This window comes from Antedon bifida, chromosome 1 (assembly GCF_963402885.1).
Source record: "Antedon bifida chromosome 1, ecAntBifi1.1, whole genome shotgun sequence".
Taxonomy (NCBI): domain Eukaryota; kingdom Metazoa; phylum Echinodermata; class Crinoidea; order Comatulida; family Antedonidae; genus Antedon; species Antedon bifida.
This window is the reverse complement of record NC_136226.1, coordinates 28,287,250-28,309,846: the sequence shown is the minus strand read 5'-3', so window position 1 is coordinate 28,309,846 and position 22,597 is coordinate 28,287,250. Positions and strand designations below refer to the sequence as shown.

The following is a 22,597-nucleotide window of genomic DNA, read 5'->3' as shown; positions in this document are numbered from 1 at the left end:
TAATCAACTATGAACATATAGAGCGCAACATTTCAATGGTATGGATTTTGTGACACGATGTGAACGCAATGCATCATTGAATTTCGACATGTATCAGGTTAGCGATTTGCGACGATCGATTAAAAAAATCATAGTTTGAAATTTTTGATTATGGTTAGAAAGAAGAAAATTAACACGGTTAAATTATTTCAAAATGGTTTACTAAAGGCCTGTTTCGATTGAAACATTTTGGTAGTTTTGTTTACTAAAGTAACCAAAAGTTTGCTTACTCACATAGGCCAAAGTACTAACTCATGCCCACTGGCTAGTGGCAATACTAATAAAAGTATGAAAAAATTAATAATTTGTAAATTTAAAAATTAATTTCTAGAATCAGTTGATGTGCTACTGCGCTTTATAGTAATTGAGCATATTACCATCATAATTGCAGGATTGAGATTTTATATTGGAAATACGAAGGTCAAAAACCTAATAACGTCTAGTGAGAGGTCAAATTACTCGCATCAATAAGTTTATCCGTCTAGTCTATAAGGTAAGCATACAACTTAGAAGATTGGTAGCGGATGTTAAATTGCCGTGGCAACAATCCCCTATCGGATGACGTGAGTAAATTGAACAAATGCCGATAAATCTATTTCTTGCTCGACTGAGCACGCTCTACTCGAGAAAGAAATTATAAGTTTTTTCTATGCATATTTTTTCATTGATTCTGCTAAATCCACAAATATGTAGAGTAGATGGTAATTCACAGATTTGTTCTGAAAATGAAATAAATTAAATCCAATCAAATTCTGTTGCACATTATAGTACAATCAATCTCCCTGAGTAGGGGTTGGCTGCCCGGGGGGGTCACTCTTAAATATTTCCATACGGGGAGGTGCCGCATTTACGGGTATATTTTCGAGGGCCTGGTAGCACAAGTGTGGGAAAATATGGAGAGTTGGTAGCACAAGTGTAGGAAATGACAGGGTGAAATTAGTAGTTTAAGTCCCTGGCCCGCCCACCCGTGTCAAAATGGCATGATTTATCGCCAAATTTTGCAGGGATTTTAGCATACTGGATGCTATCTATAGGCCTAAGCCCGGCTATAAAAAGCCCATCGCGGGGCCCATCGCTATAAAATACATTTGAATAGAGTTCAGCCAGATAGCTAGCCAGCGGGCCGGCCGGCCTAGGACAAAATCATTCAACTGTGACCACTCTTGATCATCGATCGTTCACGATCACGACACACAATTGCACCTCGGATATCGGACGCGCGATAAACTTCTTGTCAAAACACGTCACGTTTTTTGATGAACGGTGGTCTCTTTGGCCATGCGCAGATCATGCCGGGAACCAGTACAAATATTGCGCCCTCTCTGGTGTGGCCTTGTTTCTGCCGTCTTTTTATATGGCTCGAATATTTTAACAGGTAGTTTAACCGACACTGGATTTTGGTAAATGGTAGTTCAAGTCCGTGGTATTTTTCAGTAAAACAGGTAGCGCAAGTGCCTCATGTCTTGAAGTGGCTGCTGCACCCCCCCGTTTGGTTTATATACAAGTGACCCCCCCGGGGTTGGCTGTAGTGTTAAAATATACATTGCACCTCAATCAGTTCACAAGAAAGTGTCCCCCTATTATAGAGGTGTCCTGTGAATAGGAATATCCCAAGGTAGAAGTTCTACTGTGCTCTGAATAGGGGTTATAGTGTTAAAATACAAGAAAGTGTCCCCCTAATATAGAGGTGTCTTATGAAAAGGGATGTCCCAAAGGAAAAGTTCTACTGTGATCTGAATAGGGGTTGTAGTGTTAAAACAATTGCACCAAGAAAGTGTCCCCCTAATAGAGGTGTTCTATGAAAAGGGAAGTTCCAACTGTACCACCATTAAAACCTTCATGTTTTAATACTTCAATCATTTTACTGGAAAGTGTACCTTAATAAGTGTGCCCGCTCAATAGGGGGTGTCCCCTTAATAGGGGGTGTCCCCTTAATTAGGGGTGTCCCCTTAATAGGGGCATTCCCTGAATAGTTGTACCCTCTTTAATAAGGGTGTCTCAAAAGAGGGGTTCTACTGTATGTATAAAGTATGCACAATTTGGTAATTATTGTTATTAATTGACATTTTTTTCTAATGATGATGAAATACCACTACCTGCTCCATTAAAATATACTTCAGTGATTAGCATTGCAAATCTGTTTCAAATGACAATCTTCATTGCCCTTGAAATACTATAGGTTAAACAGGAGTCAATGACAAATTAATTTAACAACAATAATTACCATGTTCTATGATCATGATACTGTATTATGTTATTAACTGAATTACCTTAAATCAATTTCATGGTTATTAAGTATTCTAAAAACACAGGTGATGCAGATACTTAAAAAAAAGGAAGGGAGGGATGGGGGAAGATGGAAAGGCTATTTCAGGAAGTTGAAAAAGGAACCTTTATTTATGTTTAGAATGGAATTGCCAGACAGGAGGAAGAGAAACTGACACTAGGTCAGCATTGAACCCTCGACCTTGGTATTGGAAGGCAGGAACGTTATAACAGCTCCACTAGTCTATGTGAAGAAAAAAGCAAAAGAATGCTAAGCCAAATAAAAACATATTTAAAGATGTATTGTCCTAAAAAAAACATGAAAAATAAAGATTAATAGAATCAGACTTTGAATAGGCCATTTTGCAGTTTTAATAAAGTTATTCACTTTAGGGAAAACATTTTTAATGTGACATTAAAATGGCCTATTCAACAAAATTATTTTTTTAAGGGACAATATATAACCTCCTTATCAAATTTGGAAGCCACATAAGCTATTTATTCAATAAAAAAACATTACTTTAAATTTTCCATCGAAATTTCAGTCGCAGTCTTCAAGCATTCCGAGGCGTGTAATAAATAGCAACTGAATCTTTGAACCATCATTCTCGCAGCTAATACTAAAACCCTCAACAAAAATAATTTCAAATACCTGCAACATATTAAACTAAACAGTTTTGTTTTATTTGGACTCAATTCATAATAGTTTAAAATTTCATGAACGATTCACACAGCCATGAAACAGAAGTAAATGATAGATTTGAACAAATATCATAAGTAAGACGAAGCTCCATTTGAGTAAATAAACCACCGGAGTAATCATAGGCATTAGCCATTAGTAGTGGCACTAATGAGGATGTTTATAGACGCATGCATTTATTTATACTAGGAATACTTTAGAAAATCAATGTAGACGAGTAGTAGATTATGTTATATGCCAGGAATCATAAAGGAAGAGCAATAACCTATGATGAAGTAACTAGTAGATTTACAAGACAAGCAAACAATATACAATTGATCATGACAAACAGCAAGAATAAGGAACAGGATATTTAGTGCACTTACAAGGGCAACAATTTCAGTAATGTGAATTATAAACAAAGTACAGTATTAAACGAACCAGGTTTAGCAATGTACTTTCACTGTATATTTATTAAGGTTCAATGGTGCATAAACATTCTCGACACAGAGCTTTATTTTATACGTACAGCAAGTCTATCCTTTCATAATCACTTCAAAGCAAATAATAAAACTAGGCAACAACCAATATGCAGTATTACTAAATTAGAGCTCTGTCTACACTATCATGTCCATGTATGGGCACATAATTTCCACACATAAATATTGATAGTGTAGACAGAGCTTTAGGCTGATTTTTTGTGTGTGATGAAATTTCTTTTTTTTCAGCTAAATAATTTTTTTTTTTAGATCCAGTTTTTGGTCAAAGTGAATACCTATATGTGACATTAAAATGGCATATTCAACAAAAAAAATAGAAAAACATTTTTTTTAGGGAGACAATATATCTTTAAACAACATAATTTGTAATTGCCTTGATTAAAACCAAAAGGAAATCTTTCTTCCTCAGCTTATATTTGATCTTTTAATAAACCAGAACATTCTACGTTTTTTTTTTCTTTCGTTCTTGTGCTTTAATCAATACCAATTGGATATGTTTCTCTCTGCACTGTGATTAACCAGCCTTATTCACTCACCAAGTTGAAATGTTTATCAGCTAGCCAAGTTAAAAACATTCATATCATGTAGCACTGCATATCACCATGTGTAGAAAGATCATACTTTATACATTCAAATAGTTCTACGAAACGTCCATAATTACTATAGAAATTCAGCCGATTAGAGACGTATGCAAATAGAGATAAATGCCATAGAAATACATACAAGCACAAAATTATGATTAGGCCTTATTATGAAAACCCTCTGCCAAAACACAATAATATGAAAAAAATCCACGACCAACACTGAAGAAAGGCCTGGTTCCGGAGTCTCACCCAATGATACATGCAAGTCAAAACATGCTAGTGGCCTTTTGTTTTCATGAAACACCAAGCAAACTATAACATTGTCAAATCAGACATTCAATCTGCACATGCAGAATGACTATTTGACGCCATGCATAAAAAACTGAAATATTAAAACACACTGATATTTCCTCAAGAATTTTTTTTTTTAAGACTATTAAAATTATTTATAGCAAGTTGAGAACTCTGTCAATATATCCACACCTACATTTTTTTTTTATTAAAGCAATATATTCACATTTTATTTATCACAATTTATTTCATTTTGAACACATTTTAAATTGAACTTCCTTATCATCAGAAGACATACCAAATATGGATTATAGGCACGGCCAACTGTACTCATAGAAAATACTAATTTGCATGTCCAGGCGACCATGCAAATAGCCTCACCCTATCTAGGATTTGGTGCCTACTGTACATAATTATTAGTGATAATACTATCAGTAATAAAGTATCAACAGTTTTAAAGATTAAAGACTGAGATTGAAAAAAAATCAAAATTCATAATTAGTATCTCCTCAGCATGTATTTGATGTTTATTGATGCACACTCCAGATTTGAATGTATTAAGTTGGATTTTTGATATTCGCTATTTGTATAGTGTGACAGTCATGTCACTTCAAGGTCAATATATCAAACTTAATGTAATGTCGCTGTTATGTAATATTGATCCGTTATCGAGCATTCATATCATTTATTTTTGTGTGTAACATTTGCATTGACTCTCCATGTTGGCTGTATGATTATGAATATTTGTCGTGTTTTTGTATCATGATACGGACGGTACTCTTGGTCAGTTCTGACCAATTACTTAGCTTCCGGACGCAAAGGTACTCCACCAAGTATAGTTGTACATCCCCTGCTTCCTTGGACTCAAATCTAACCCCTAGCCACCAGCGCAATCTAGAGGTTTAAAGCTTTAGAGGTATAAACGCTATAGGCTAGTTATTTGGAGGTTGTAAGTTCAACCTGAGAATTACTTATTTTTTTCGCAAGTGTTCTCAATATATTTAGTATTTAAGTACTAGTACTTATGTCAGTGTAGGGCAAACATCTAATCAATTACTTAGTTCCATGACGCAAAGCTACTCCATACATAGTTATACAATTATCATCCTGTATGTGACCTATGAACGTACTGTGTATTGTCAATATTAATATGTATATTAAATTATCTTTTGTGTATAATATTCATATTATATATTTGCGTAGAAATTGGATTGAAAATTTATGCACTATTATGCCTATAGAGCAATCATAAAATAGTATAGCTATTATATGCTATTTCCTCTGTATAATAATACAGAAACACTAATTTGAATATTACTTTAGTCAAATATGCATACAAATCATACCCATTTAATAGAGTGCTTTTGTGTAATGGTTAGCAATCGTACTACCAAAATGTGTAAGGAAAGAGTAGTGACTGAGCTTGTGCCCCGGAGACTTAACTGAGGGTAAAAGAGCAATTGGAAGACAAGCACTGACATGTGGATTTGAGAGTTAAGTGATTAATTCTAAAGTATTGAGGCTATTTGCGCAACCGCGTCAGAAGCGGCATCGATTGGGTATTACTTACCTTGTCTTTGGATCCAGGATCAGGTTAAGAGCTGATAATACGTGTGGATTTAGATCTTGCTTACTTAGACAACAAACAGCAAGCTCTATGACTTGTTCAAGACGAGCTAATAGATTCACCTGAAAAAAATAACAAACACCTCATAGCATATATAGTCTGTACAATCTTTATTTCTGATAGCAGTGGCGTAACAGCTGGGCCCAGGCACTAATAATTGACTAAAACACAGAGCTTAAGGGGCCCCAGAGCTTAAGGAGCTCAGAGATTAAGTGGCCCCAGAACTTTAAGGGGCCCAGAGCTTAAGGAACCCAGAGCTTAAAGGGCCCAAGAGCTTAAGGGGCCCAGAGCTTAAGGGGCCTCAGAGGCTAAGGAGCTCTAGAGCATGAGCAGGCCCAATGCAACTACCCAGCTGTGGAGGGCCACTTAAGAGTGCTAAAGGCCTTCGCCCTCTACGTTACGCCACTGGTTCAAAGACAAGCTTTATAGATTCATCTGAAAAAAAGAAATAAACACTAATATAAAATATATATTTTAGCTTTATGATGAAAGTTGTATGGTCTGTAAAATCATGTTGCAAAAGAAGCTTGGTTTGGACACCTTTTTCTCTTATTGTTGCTATTACTCCAGACCTATAATTGTGAATAGTACAGTACGTCTAGACAGATAAAACAAATACTTTTTGTACATAACTTTTGACATTAAAAGTCACTTTTATCGTCATGTTTTACAAGTAACTCTATAACTATTATTATTGGGGAGTTTTTTTTGTGTAAAATTTATCACTATTAGTCTGTATGCCAAAAATGTTTTCTAGAAAATTACACAAATTCAAGAGGTTAATACATGATTAAACCTATGATGATATTTCCTTTCACACCTGTGAGTGAGGGTGAAATGTGATACAGTACATTTCTGATTTATTAGTCTAGCAGTAAATAAAATTCAGAAACCCCAACTAGGAAAAATGAAATATCGGAAGAGGGTTGTAGGGATTGTGACTTAAGTGTGGAAAAAATGAATCCATCCAAACATAGAAATGGCGCTATTAGATAGCAATGCCATGTGCAGTGTTGCAGGGCCTAAAAATGGCAAATTTTAGGTGCCGAACTGAAATTACTCCTACCTTTTGCACTATAATTTGCAAAATTTAGGAGGGGCCCAATCCGCCTACGGTAAATACAAATGGTCACAATACAATCAAAGGCAATGTAAAAGGACATTTGAGATGTGCTTATTTTTTTCCCTCAACTTTGTCGTTTTCGTTCTTACCTCTATTTCTGTCAAATCTGTTGATAGTGTTTTCTCTTCTTTCTTGTCTTCCAATTCATTGTTGATCCTTCCTATTGCATCACATAGACTGTATTTCAAAAAGCTATCTAAGCAAGCACCTTCCCAACCTATAATTCAAACAAAAAATATAATAATTTTTAACAAGTTTTCCTTGAAACAAAATGGATCTTCAATCTGTTAAAATGCAGGTTTAATCACTCAGGTATAGGCCTAAAGTGACTGTGGCCCGGAATAGAATGTGAAAAAGGTTCTGACACATCATTCTCAGCTTATAGTCTGAAACTGAACCTGGTAATTTTAAAGTATTCCTTATAATGTGTCAAGTGGTGGAGCAGTAGACAGTGGAATGGCAACTCAAACCACAGCCATACTCAGGCAAAGGTTCAAACACTCCTTGGCTGGTCCATTTTAGGCTCTGTCATGCACACTGTGTCAGGCAAAGAACTCCACAAGTTAATTTTGTTATGTAAACCACAAGAATGGCCCAATGTACCCCACTATGTCTCTGTACAATGAAAGAGGATAAAACTCTGTAATTAAAGTATTCTTAAAATATTAAAAAAATAATTGTTTTTTTAGAAGTATGTTAATTCTATTTTTATGTAAACGTGTTTATCAAATCAGGCTACTTGAGAAAAATATCAGTATTTTGAAAACAGCAAGGGTTATTTTCAAAGAAGCAACAATAATTCTATTAATTAGGGTATTGCTTTCTATCGCCCTTTATTAGGACTAATCAGATCTTTCATTTATTAATTTCTACAATACTGTTTGCTATAATATTAATATATTCAAGAGGATAATTTAATAACAGCATTGATATTATCTGACTTTGTTGATATAACTTCTGACACATAACCTAATGAAAACTAAAAACAATAACTCCAAGGCATTTTCAAATTCTAAATTGTCAATAATATTAATTTACTGTCTTGAAAGTAATGAAGTAATATAGATAGCATCCTTGGACTCGAGACAATATAATAATTTCTAATGTTGGTCTTTACTCTTAATGTCAATGACCTTCTGGAGTTTATTAAAATACTGCATTAGTACTCATTGTATACTATAAAACTTTCAATAATAAATTAATATGATCAAGTTTTATTGCTATTATTGAAATTAATAATTAGGAATATATGCAATGTTATATTTAATAGTGTTGAGTTTTCTACGTCGTCATACCAAACTTGGCTTCTCTAACAGTATTCTGAAACCATCTTTTGTCTTCTGTCATTCTACTTGCTTGATTAAGAGCCAAACACATCTGTTATAATCTTCTCCCATTGACATCTTGGTCACCCTCTTCTTCTCTTCCCTGGAATGTAAGCCTCCAACACTCTCTTCTCCATTTCATCTTGCCGCTTAATGTGACCAAAGTAGCAATAGATAGTGTGTGTAATATACACTTGGAACGCTTTTCCACAGTACTAATAGTACTGTAGTTTTTAATTTAAATGAAAATATGATATTAATACCATGTTTAAAAAATTCCAATCCATTCCACTTCCAGTCAGTTAATTTTTTTCTAACAGTCTTTAATCAGAGCAATTTTTATTTGTAACACAATCACGGCCCTCTACTGACAAAACCCTTAGTGAAGCAGACACATTTTTCCATGCCAAATGGTGTCAGAATAAACTCAATTACTCATAGTAACGCACTATATTTATGTTACAGTATATCTGAACCAGGATGGCAAGAACAAAACCACAAATAGGCTATCAGTAATATCTAGGTTTTGTTAAACTGATAAAAATAAACAAGTACTTAAATACATACTCATGAAAATGATATTCAAGTGGTGAACAAACTGCTATAGCTCAATCAAGTTATGCTCACATTAGAACGGTAATCAGTCAAGTTCTGATGGCCAATCCAAAACATTTCTATCACATTAATATATGCACGATTGTACCACCGGCTTTAGAATCACTACTATATTATAACCTTTACTGACCGATGTTTGAACTGAATAAAAAACAATATGCACAACTTATACAAAAACAGGCCATAAACGATGAAATGGAAAGGGAAAGAAATGGAAAGGAAAATAAAGTAGCTGTGAATATGTTTTCTTTTTGCTGTGCATCACAGAATGAAGTAAACATTTAGTACTGGCTAGCTATCAGTATCTGAGCTTGAGCATATTTAACAGCTAAATCTGGTAATCTCTAAGGTCAGGCGCTGGAGGTCACTGTCAGCATATGACTCCAAAGACTAGTGCATCTACTGTACCTAGCGTAGCTGGAGAGCTTTTGCTGTGGCTGCTCCAAAGTTGTGGAATTCTGAATCAACTTCAATTTGACAGCTAGATCTCTTAGATCAGATGGTCACTGTCAGCATATGACTGCAAAGACTAGCGCATCTAGATCTACAATAGCTGGAAAGCTTGTGCAGTAGCAGCTCCAAAGTTGAAGAATTCTGAACCAACTTCAATTCGACAGCTAGATCTCTTACAGTAGGTCTGGTGTTCACTGTCAGCTTATGAATACAATGACTAGTGCATCTACCTTAGAGCTGGAGAGCTTTTGCTGTGGCAGCTCCAAAGGAATTCTGAACCAATTTAAAAATTAGACAGCTAGATCTCTTAGGTCTGGTGTTCACTGTCAGCTTATGACTACAATGACTAGTGCATCTACCTTAGAGCTGGAGAGATTTTGCTGTGGCAGCTCCAAAGGAATTCTGAACCAATTTAAAAATTAGACAGCTAGATCTCTTTGCTCAGGTGGTCACTTTCAAAGAGTGCATCTACCTTAAAGCTACCTCGTGCTGTGGCAGCTCCAAAGTTCAATTTGACAGCTAAATCTCTTATTAGGTCTGATTAGATCTACAAAGACTAAGTACCTACAGTATGACAGGAAAGCTTTTGCTGTGGCTGCTCCTTTACTGTGGCAGCTACAACGTTGTGCAATTCCCTACAAATGTCAATTTGACAGTGTGCCAACTAAATCTCTTATAGGTCAGGACTGGTGGTCAATGTCAACTTACATGATACTGTACCTCAAAGACTATGTAGGACGTCTAACTATTGCCAGAAAGCTTAAATTGCTATGGCAGCTCCTTTGCAGTGGCAGTTCCAACATGCAACTCCCTACCAATTTAAATCTGACAGTGCACCACTTGTGAACTCTTTTAATACCCAGCTAAAGAAGTTCTATCCACAAGCTTTTCATTTCTAACAATTTTGCTCTTTCCTGTTTTACCTTAATTTATGCACAGCACAAGCCTGCCTATAGTCTGTACCATGAATTCCTCTATTAATATAACAAAGGCTTTAGTGTTCAACTCCTTCAGAGCTTCACATTTTTCTTTCCAGTAGGCCGCGGCCATATGACGTTCTTTTTATTACTCGGGGTATTCGAGTTTAGGACTCTCTCATCTTCTCTTCCATCCGACACTATTGAGTAAAAAGTGCGATCTATAAAGTACTACTCCTCCCTTATTCGTTGTAGTATATACGTTGATCTGGGATTTGGCATGAATATACTACAGGGACATGTCCTCAAAGCTATAGAGCCGGATTTTTTAATTTCAAACCGGATGCAGCCATATCACGTCTCGAAGGTGGTACCGTATAGCCGTATTTGGTAGCGAGGTTATTGATGTATGTGACGTTACGGGTCTTATGACGTCATTACAGCTTCTTTTGCTGTATCCCGAGTATCGCACATTCGTGCTTTTTATATTTAATTAATTACTTGATTCATCCAAGTTCTCAAATTAGAACTAAAGAATTGTGTGAGGTTTGATTCGGAATTGTAATGACCTAAAAAATGTATGCAAAATAATTAGTCTTTATTGCACAAGTTTGTTTGATATTCTTTACAGTAGGTCTATTTAAAATATTCCGTATATATACGGCCCACACATAATGTCAAAGGTCATCTGATTATAATTCAATACTGAGTAGCATCAGTTTAAATTAACCAATCTACTTCAATTACATAAAGTAAGTAAATCTAATGTTTAGAGTATCATCTTCTTCAGTAAAGAAAGGGCAAAGTAGGCCAGTTAAAATGTATGCCTTAATTTAAAGTTGTTGCTATATTATAGTATCTGCAGTACTACAATACAAAATTACTGTACGCCCCTTCACGACTCAGACAAGTTCATGTTCACATGCACTCTGTGCATCCTTATCATTTGATTGGTAATAATATCATATCACTTGCCAAAAACCAACCAGTAGTATGTGCCATCTATTAGTATAACTGTTCTATGGCGAGAATAAAATTTGTTTGTTTTGGTCCCTTGAATAAAGATGAAAGCTCGGAATAATGTAATAAAAGTTTTGAATTAATTTTGTGTTCATTGAATGGAGAGAATATTTTCATTTGTCTACCCCATTTAACTCGCCTCAGTCATGTTAATAGAACAGATAATCTTTCAACTTTATCTACATATTCTCCCCATTCATTATTTGTATACAGTACTGCCATGTTCCATCCATCAGTAGCAATCTTTGACACATTTCAATTACTGTAAAGCATGGAAATGCTTTTGTACGGTGCGTTTAATTCAGACACGTCAACAGCAATTTACTTTAATTATCAATCAATCAAACTTTCATAATATTAACCACTTGTTCAACTCCAAATTTAGATATTGTTAGTTACATACTGTAGCTCCTAGCTCTACTCGCATTTGAACTCTATACTGAAGTCAGAACTTTGTGTCTTGGGTCTGTTTCTGCTGCATAGCTGCAAATAAACCGTTTATTTCAAAATAGATTTAAAATGTAATTTTTATATTGACTGCATTTCTGCTCAATTTTTTCTCCAAAATAACCGTTTAAATCAATGGGTGGTCATTGACAAAAATTGTTAGAATTATGCAAAATGCAATTGGTCCTGGCGGTTAATTCAAACGTTACTGCAGTGTAGTTGACTCAAGGTCAGTAGCTGTCAATATTTTGTGATTGCAGCTAAAAGTTTCCCAGCAATAACCGGTTAAAATGGCGTTCTAACACCGAATTGAATGGGTGTTTTTAACCATTATTTTTGCACTACCATTTCCGGTTACTAAAAATTGTCTTGTTTCTGCTTCCAAGAAATTGGGGTTAATCTATTCACACCGTTTTTAACCAGTTATTTTTATGCAGCAGAAACAGGACCTTGGGTATTGTATTTGACAGTAACAGGAGTCTTACAAACATAACCATGCAAAGGAATAATTGCTATGGTATGTTAAGTCCAACAGAGAACCAAGAATTAAATATGAGGAATTTAAGCAAACCGTTTTATCAACACTGCTGTTCCACTTTTCACAACATGACATTTAATTGTATTCAGAACTGGTACGTACAGTATCCACACTTGATGATTATTGATGGACTACTCTATTTAGTAATACGTTTTACTATGCACATACAGTAGTGTATTTCAACAAGTTTGTTTCTCTACTGTAGGCTCGCAAACTGCATGAACTGATGATACTTTACATTTCAGATCCTGTGTTTTAGTGACTTACATGTGGATGGTCCTTTGCTTGTAAACTAAATGCTCTAAAACTGTGTGTTACTAAAAAGGCTCTAAAACCGCCTGATGGACTAATGATACTTTACATACATATTCAGATCCTGTCTATGAGTGACTTACATGTGGATGGTCCTTTGCTTGCTTAACTAAAGGCTTTAACAGTATGATGAATCAAAAAGTGTTACTAAAAAGGCTCTAAAACTGCCTGATGGACTAAAATGATACTTTAAAATTACAGTACTACATATTCAGATCCTATCTATGATTGACTTACTGTACATGTGGATGGTCCTTTGCTTGTTTAACTAAAGGCTCTAAAACTGTATGATGAATCAAAAAGTTTGTTACTAAAAGGCTAAAAAACCGCCTGATGGACTAAAATGATACTTTACAATTACACACATACTCAGATCCTGTCTATAAGTGACTTTACAGGTACATAGGTAGATGGCCCTTTGCTTGTTTAAATCCTATTAAAGGCTCTAAAAACTGTATGATGAATCAAAAAGTGTTACTTAAAAGGCTCTAAAACCGCCTGATGATACTTTACATATACATATTCAGATCCTGCCTATAAGTGACTTAATACATACAGTAGGTGGATGGCCCTTTGCTTGTTTTATACTATAAAGGCTATAAAACTGTAATGATCAAAGTGATACTTTATACACATAACATTAAGATCTTACAGAATACGATGCAAGTGACATACTGTAGGACCATGGTTTTAGAAAAAAAATAATTTTTTTTTTATTAAAGTCTGTGTAAGCTCTAAAACGTGATGGATTGAATTGATATGATATACCAGTACTGTACTTTATACACATAGAGTTCTGCGGTGCTGACGTCACAACGGTAGATTGCGCTGCATAAAAATGCGTTCAACCTGCCTGAGTGACTCCAAGGTCACCAATGGTTTGGAATAGGCTTATTGAAGTAGACATTTTAAAACTTAATAATTTTTTAATAAAAACAAACTAAAATTTCAAAAGATCACTAAATATTTGTTTTTAATAATCTATTTATTCTGAAACTACAGTTTAAAAAAAAATCAAGCTAAGATACATAGTTTGATAGAGATACAGATTTATACTGTTTATCAATATACTGTAGTAGCGTTGAACGCATTTTTGGTTGGCTAGCAACCATGCAGCGCCATCTATCGTTGTGACGTCACACCGCAGAACTCTATACTAGGAGTTTAAAGATACACAATGAAAACTTTATATAATCAAAATTCATTACATAGTTCTTGTCATTATTTCTTAGCTTCCATTTTAATTTCATATGTTTCTTATTTAATTTCCACCCACACTACTAATACTATTCATCATAAATGAATATTACTGAGTTACTCCAATGTACGTCAAAGGAAGAAGTCCATTTGTTTTTTATTGAAAGATGAAATTAATGCATATTTTCAAGAAATCAGAAAAGTGACGTCAACTATTCAACGCTATTGGTTTACGCAAGTATTTATATTCTCATATAGTTTAAAGCGGATTTAAGATAATGAAGTCCATAAAATTTAATAAATTTTGATGATAGAAATTTGGCACCTCTGCATAAATTATTCAATAATAATGTTGTACGATCAGATAGGTTGATTAATCAATTGTCCATAAGAAACAACGGGATGACAGACTCAGAGATACTTAACATGGGTTCTTACTTAGTCTGGGCTCCAGACGGAGTTTTGTAAAAATATAAATATTTTTGCACATATGGCGTTTCATACGTGTATTACTTGAGTTTGGATACTCCGTCTGGGGAAACACGCATAAGTCACGTGGTTTGACACCAAGAATTCTTGGTGCATAAATTATCCAGTTGACTAGTTTCAGCCGCATGCCATTGGCTACTCACTCGTACGTCGTTTTAATATTCATATTTCAGACTTTCAAAGGCTCAACATCTAAGACGATGCGCATGCGCTATGTTACGTTTAGACAATGTGTACTTGGCCTGGTTGGGTACATTGATGAAAGTTTCTGAAGGCTAGAAATGATTTTATATGCCTAGTAGTCTGGTAAACATTTGATGAGATTTTTCCCAAGAACATGAAAACTCGTCTTGATATGATAGGCTAGCTTCTCCGCCAAATCAAACTTTGAATGGATCATTTATTATGCGGAGAAAATTTGATTTAATTCCCACCCAGACCCTGTCCTGTTCTGTGTGGTGGTGTAGCCCTGTTGTGTGCCGGTCGGTAGTGGTATGTACCTTATTGGCGTTTTATTTGGCAGGTCATACGTACGAGTTGAGTAGCCCTACGAAGGAGGCCTAGGCCAGGACTAAACAATTAATAAACAAAACAACTTGGCAACACGATTTTATATTTCAACAGTTGTTCAGTCTCGATCGTACATTCAGCACTGTACGTACGTACTCGATCTTTTTCATTTTGAAACAAAATGATCATTGGTTGATTCGAAATCCATATTTACATACCGCCCGCCCCATATAGCCAAATACGGTATGATAACCTACGTCATTCTTATTGGATGTTTGCGGTCTGCAAATCGATTTCTATACGTGTTTCACAAGTCTGTATTTTCAGACAAAAATCGCGGTCGAAATAAAAACAAATAAATAAAAAAAAAAGACAAAAAATACAGACTTGGGGCAAGTCTAGTTCTTACTGTATGTTAATTAAGTTTTTATATTGAAAATAAAATTTGATAAATTTATCAAATCTCAAAATAAATTGTGAGAAAAATTATAACAGTATGACATTTACAAAAAATTTGGTAAGATTTCTTGATTTGATGACTCAATATTTTTCTCAAATAAAGAAACCGCACATTAGGTCCAATACACAAAATGCTTGTGTGCACTTAAAAAACTTTCAAGACGATGAGGGAGTTTTATGTACTAGTTCACACACAGCCACTGTGGTGAACAACTGATAAGAGAGGGTCAGCAATGATATGTGACCCTAAGAGAAGAATCAAGTCTACAGTGCCATGAGATCGTTGTCAATGGTGCTTAAAAATTGACATTAGAAAAGGTAGGGAATGGTACGGACCATAATTTGGCTGTCGTCACTACAGTAGTTGCTGAATATAAGCGATTTTAACTGTTGTACGAGGCCAGCCTATGAAGCATAATAATAAAGAAGAAAAAACATCAATATAAAGAATAAACCTGTTTAAAACCAGAGGAATAATCAATAGAACATTGTTACCATATAATTAGTACAACAATAGCAACAGTATAAAATGTATTGAAGACTCAAAATATTCAAGTATTGTTGAAGGCTATCCCCATTGTACACAAATCAGCCTATTGATTTCAAAGATCTATTGTATAGTTGATTCACACACAAATTTGTTTTTAGTATATTTTCCTCCTGAAAATATACTGTTCTACTGTGAAGCCATACAATGGAACCTTTATATTTAACGATATTGTTCCCATGAAGAAAACATTTTTTTTAATTGAATACAGTACTGCAGGCCATTTTAATGTCACTTAAAGTTCACTTTGACCAAAAAATGACTGGTCTGTTTTGGGGATATCTCTACAGTTAGCTCCGCGGATGTTTTTATCTGAGCAGTGCGAGTAGATCGTTTGCAAGAAGCCCAAACAGTAAGCAACCAGTCGAATAACGCCTTTATGCATTATGTTTTCGACACTAATCAGCATTAAACTTCACAATCACATAAAAACATTCCAGGTTCATTAAACACTCTAGTAGGTTATCACACTCCAGGGAACCACTACCAAGTAAAATACACAATGTGGGTAGTTGCTGGAAACCAAATTCTATTTTAATGTGTTAAAGATTCTTTGAAAATCCTATTCAATATAAAATTACTCCAAAGAGTCATTTAGAGTTCATTAACTTGGACGAGTTGACATTCATGGGATTAATGAATTAATTTTGATCATTACAACATGCAGGGGTGTGTTTCCATGGCAAATTAACTACATTTTTTGTGACTACAAAAATATGATTTTAGTTTAGTTAAATGCAGACATTTATGATGCAGGCACTGCAATATGAATGAATCCAATTCAATTTTGTAAATAAATGTTATGAAATGCAAAAATGAAAGTCTTCCACACTTTAATGTTTAAAAACATAATATTGCAAAAATTTGTTTTTAAAAACAAACAAAAATATAGTTTCAGTTTATAATAGCATATTGGATATATTGCGGAAATCATAAGATACGGAGAATATACAGTATAATTTAGTTATTTACAGTTAGTTGAGTTGCTACACTATAACAAGTTGCTGACAATAAATCTTAAGCTCTGTCTATACTATCAAACTTTATGTGACAAAAAAATGTGATGTGCCCATGTACTGTATGGACACGATGATGTCATATCACTAAACATATGGGCACTTCACACTTTTTTGTCAAATTAGTTTAGAATCATGTATCCAATGTAAAAAACTTACCATCTTTCCAATGAACAAGACAGTTTTGTAAAAGAAAAGCGAAATTGCCTCTTGGATCAAGAAGACTAGTTAGGCACTGGTCGGTGCTGTCTTTAGATAACTCCAGAATTAAAGAATTTAACTGTTCTTCTTGGTACTCTTCTGACATGTTGTGTGGACGATGACTAAAACATTACATTGAAGGCACAGGTCTACAAAAGAGAGGAAAGGAAAAATGAAATAAAGTTGGACAAGTCCGTTTTTTTACAATAATCTCTAAGGCCTAGGCCTGTTTCTATTGGAAAATCCCCCTCAAAATCGTCTTTGAAACAGTTTTATAATAAAGAATCGTGCTGCAGCTAAAAATTGTTCCACAAAAACCTTTTTTAAAAACCGGCATTGGATGCCCGTGACCGGAATATACAGGGGTTTGTAAAACCGTATTTTAATGATGGTTTGTTTTTTGTGGATCCTTTCTGTTGCCAAGAAAATACAACTCGTTCAAAATACGGTATTTAAATACATGTATTCTCTTGATCAGTAGAAACGGGCCAACAAAGTCTAGAATTGGCTTTTTTTTTCTCAGTATTATGCCATCATTAGTAATGACTGGCCCACACATAAGCTCTGTCTACACTATCAAACTTTATGTGACAAAATAATGTGATGTGACCATTTATAAACATGATGATGTCATATCACTACATATTTAGGCATATCACTACCATATTTGGGCACATCACACATTTTTTGTCAAACTACAGTAGTTTGATTGTGTAGACAGAGCTTTAGCATATTACATCACTTTATTTGGATTCAGACAGCAGTGCAAACCAATCAATGGCATAACATTAAGGGAGCGTGCCCAAATGTTTTTACTCCGTTTAACTTGTTGTAACGCAACTAGTTTAACGATTTACCGTTATATGCAAGCTAATTTAAATGGGGTTGGGCGTGTTCAGTGAGGCATATCAAGCCCTCCGTTTACTAGCTACTATGCTGTTATGATCACTCCATTGTTTAACGCGTAATTAACGGGAGACCGGACATGCCGTTCAGTGTTGCGTAACGATGATTCCAACGCGTTATTAACAGTCCTTGTTATGGTATGTTGCGTGAAATCCTATGATGACTCAAAATAACGGGTTATTAGCAGTCCGATCATTGTTGTTACAACGCGTTGTTAACACGATTGTTAATTCGTTTAATAGCTTTTTGGGCTCGTATGTTATGTTATAATTATATTTATTATTAAAATAATCATGTATTATACTGTATCCTAGGCCTACCGTAAAATAAAAATATATATAGGCCTAGGCCTACACGGTAAAATAAAAATATATAGGTCTAAGCATACTATTTACGATCCGATTCATGGTATTTTTTAGCCTGGTACGTCGGGCGACACGTGTCTAAATTTCTAATAGCCGACTTTCACCTGAAAAAAAATACGCATTTTTGATCCCTGGATGTAACATGATATCGACGCGAATACCGCACTACAGAGAGCTAGGCCATGAACGATTCGTTAAAAGTACACCGCCAGACAATCGCGTAGCTATTGTTTAGATTACACTATAAACAATTAATAACAAAGAAAGCCTAGAAAGATAAGCTTCTCCTCTCGTTAAAATTGTTAAATAATTTTGCTTTGACTGAGCCATTTTGTGACGGTTTCAACTCTTATCCATAACATTTCATTAATTAAACAATCAAATATAGATTTGCACTTTAGACAATATTTTTTTTAATAATTTATTGTATCAGTTCAGACTGTGAAGAACATGGATTTCGAAAGGTACACTTTATTTAACGCCAGGAATTCTTCTCACGGAAAAAAATGTGCTGATTGCAATCTGCATAAGCAACCAAAGATCCTGTATCTTTCTGGGATTCTGCCTTTTCCCCAGATGCATTGTTATTTGTATATGACATAAAACCTCAGTACTGTGGAATGATGCTACTCTATAGGCCTACTGTCATTCAATACTATCGTCCGTTAGCTCGGCGTTTAACGGACACAAACACTCAGTAACCTGTGGAATAATTCTATACTCTGTATGCTGTCATTCAATACTATCGTCCGTTAGATCGGCGTTTAACGGACACAAAAACTCAGTAGATTGTGGAATGATGCTACTCTACTGTAATTCAATACTATCATCCGTTAGATCGGCGTTTAACGGACACAAAAACTCAGTAGATTGTGGAATGATGCTACTCTACTGTAATTCAATACTATCGTCCGTTAGATCGGCGTTTAACGGACACAAAAACTCAGTAGATTGTGGAATGATGCTACTCTATTGTAATTCAATACTATCGTCCGTTAGCTCGGCGTTTAACGGACACAACAACTCAGTAGATTGTGGAATGATGCTACTCTACTGTAATTCAATACTATCGTCCGTTAGATCGGCGTTTAACGGACACAAAAACTCAGTAACCTGTGGAATGATGCTATACTCTATATGCTGTCATTCAATACTATCGTCCGTTAGCTCGGCGTTTAACTGACACAAAAACTCAGTAATTGTGGAATGATTCTACTCTATTGTAATTCAATACTATCGTCCGTTAGCTCGGCGTTTAACGGACACAAACACTCAGTAACCTGTGGAATGATGCTATACTCTATCTGTCATTTAATACTATCGTCCGTTAGATCGGCGTTTAACGGACACAAAAACTCAGTAGATTGTGGAATGATGCTACTCTACTGTAATTCAATACTATCGTCCGTTAGATCGGCGTTTAACGGACACAAAAACTCAGTAGATTGTGGAATGATGCTACTCTACTGTAATTCAATACTATCGTCCATTAGCTCGGCGTTTAACGGACACAAAAACTCAGTAAATTGTGGAATGATGCTACTCTATTGTAATTCAATACTATCGTCCGTTAGCTCGGCGTTTAACGGACACAAAAACTCAGTAGATTGTGGAATGATGCTACTCTACTGTAATTCAATACTATCGTCCGTTAAATCGGCGTTTAACGGACACAAAAACTCAGTAAACTGTAGAATGATACTACACTCTATATAATAGGCCTACTGTCATTTAATAATATCGTCCGTAAACTCGGCATTTAACGGACTCAAAAACTCAGTAAAACTGTGGAATATGATGCTATATAATACTGTCATTCAATACTATCGTCCGTTAGCTCGGCGTTTAACGGACTCAAAAACCCAGTATACTGTGGAATGATGGTATACTCTATATGCTGTCATTCAATACTATCGTCCGTAAACTCGGCGTTTAACGGACACAGAAACTCAGTAAATTGTGGAATGATGCTACACTCTGTCATTTAATACTATCGTCCGTTAGCTCGGCGTTTAACGGACACAAACTCAGTAACCTGTGGAATGATGCTATACTCTATATTATGCTGTCATTCAATACTATCGTCCGTTAGCTCGGCGTTTAACGGACACAAAAACTCAGTAAACTCCGGGAATGATGGGTATTCGAATGATGCATACTCTATATACTGTCATCTATCGCCCGTTAACTCGGCGTTTAACGGAACAACGCACTTAACGGAACAACGCACTGAATAGTAAATTCGCCCTTGGTTGAGAGCAAGTAGGGGAATTCCCTTTTTTGCGACGCCTCCCTACTGCAAGAAGGCAATTGCACATTGTTTTTATATATTTATTTTATATATATACTGTATAAGTGTTTTGCCTATTACACCATTTAGGCCTAAATAGAAACAATAATTGTTAATGTACACAGTTTTTTTTTGTATTTTGTAATAAACATGACACCCTTGCAGCAGCATCACGGAGGCTGCCAAAAACACCGTGGTGCGTGTGTACATCGCATCGCGGTGATAAAAAACCATGTGCTTGCTAATAACGTGACGTCATATCGCCCAAAGTTTCATCCTCTGTTTTTGGACACATTCGAGGTCAGCGATAGTTAAAGTAATGATTTATTTACGTAATACAATAATTGTTCATGTACACAGTTTTTTTAGTATTTTGTAATAAACATGACACCCTTGCAGCAGCATCACGGAGGCTGGCCAAAAACACTGTGGTGCGTGTTGTACATCGCTTCGCGGTGATAAAAAAAACCATGTGCTTGCTAATAACGTGACGTCATATCGCCCAAAGTTTCCTCCTCTGTTTTTGGACACTGCTACTCCTCGCGCGGCAGCTACAGTCAGTAAATGTTTTAGCTCTAGATAGACGGCGACCGGTTTCTATATTGTTTGGTCCATACCGTCTCCATAAAGGCTATACATGCTGATACTATCGATACGACAGTCGGGGTTTTATCTGTGTTTACAATTTCGCCATTTTTTTTTTCGGTCAAGTGTACAGGGTAAAAAATAAAAAAGGAATTAACGTCAAGCATGCTAAACAAAAAATTAGTATATTATAGGAATGTTCTATAAGTTGAAAATGTTCAACAAAAATTGTGGAATTGTAGATGCTGATAATTTAATGTTGGGTAATGTTGTTTTAACAGCATTTTTTGCCGTCGAAATGACGGTTTACCACATCATCTGCAGTTTCAAGCAAGGCCCTTTCTACAGCAATTGCCGTCGATCTTCATATTATTATTAGATATTATTGTATTGAACTCTGTAATGTGTGGTGTGATATTGTCAGTACAAGGGTCCGTTAAATGAGCGTTTAACGAATATAAAAACGATCTGTTAGGTCGGCGTTTAACGGACGAAAACAACGGACGTTGTTCTTCCGTTGTACGCGTTAGATAGTAAATTCAATTTCATTGTACAGTATTAACCACCATGATACGCTCTGCTGAGTACAGACCGCCCAACTCATTAACGTTTTGCATATTATTAACGCATTTAAAAGTCTATTAACGGAGTAAAAACATTTGGGCACGCTCCCTAAACAGCAATCATTTCCTTGTCCATCACATATCAAGTATCAAATCCGGGTTTAAACACAATTCACAAATCATGGGTATAAAACTATAAACATAGGATCAAATTGACCGGAATTGTACTGTACCATGGGAAGATTTTAAACAACATTTGAAATAATAACGATCTCGAAGTGGGGAGGGAAGGTGAAGGGGATATCTTTAATACTACAGTAGTGTGGTTGGTATACAGTATAAATAGTGATTGGGATTTTATCAGGGCAGGGGTCTGTGTTACATTATGGAGGGTCAAATATGTTGGGTCAACATTTTGAATAATACTATTGTGAATGTAAAGGTTTGAAACATATTATAAAGCAAATTATTCTACTTCTTTTATTTTACTATATTTTCAAATTAACACATTGGGAATGTTGAAATCTTGCAGCGAGACTTGATCAAATATGTACATGCACCGTTATTCAAACAATAAGGCGTGCACTGACATTAGCAGATTGTTGATATTGGGTTAGCCACTAATATTAGCGTAAACAAGAATTATTTACATGAGCAGACCCTGGTTATAGCCATAGCACTAGTATTGTGTAGCCCTACACTATCACCATTCTATCCACTTTAATGATATTTTC

At 35.3% G+C, this 22,597-nt stretch overlaps 1 protein-coding gene across 1 annotated transcript in view; it reads right to left on the bottom strand.

Annotated features, from left to right (window-relative positions):
- LOC144848367 (uncharacterized) overlaps window positions 1-22,597 on the bottom strand; it is a 55,666-nt gene that overhangs the window by 23,186 nt on the left and 9,883 nt on the right. The window contains exons 2-4 of the mRNA XM_078705093.1: window positions 17,113-17,303; window positions 7,198-7,325; window positions 5,929-6,047 (exon numbers count right to left, since the gene is read on the bottom strand). Coding sequence (XP_078561219.1) covers window positions 5,929-6,047; window positions 7,198-7,325; window positions 17,113-17,260 — 395 coding nt within the window. The 5' untranslated portion in view covers window positions 17,261-17,303. The remainder of the gene's footprint in view (window positions 1-5,928; window positions 6,048-7,197; window positions 7,326-17,112; window positions 17,304-22,597) is intronic.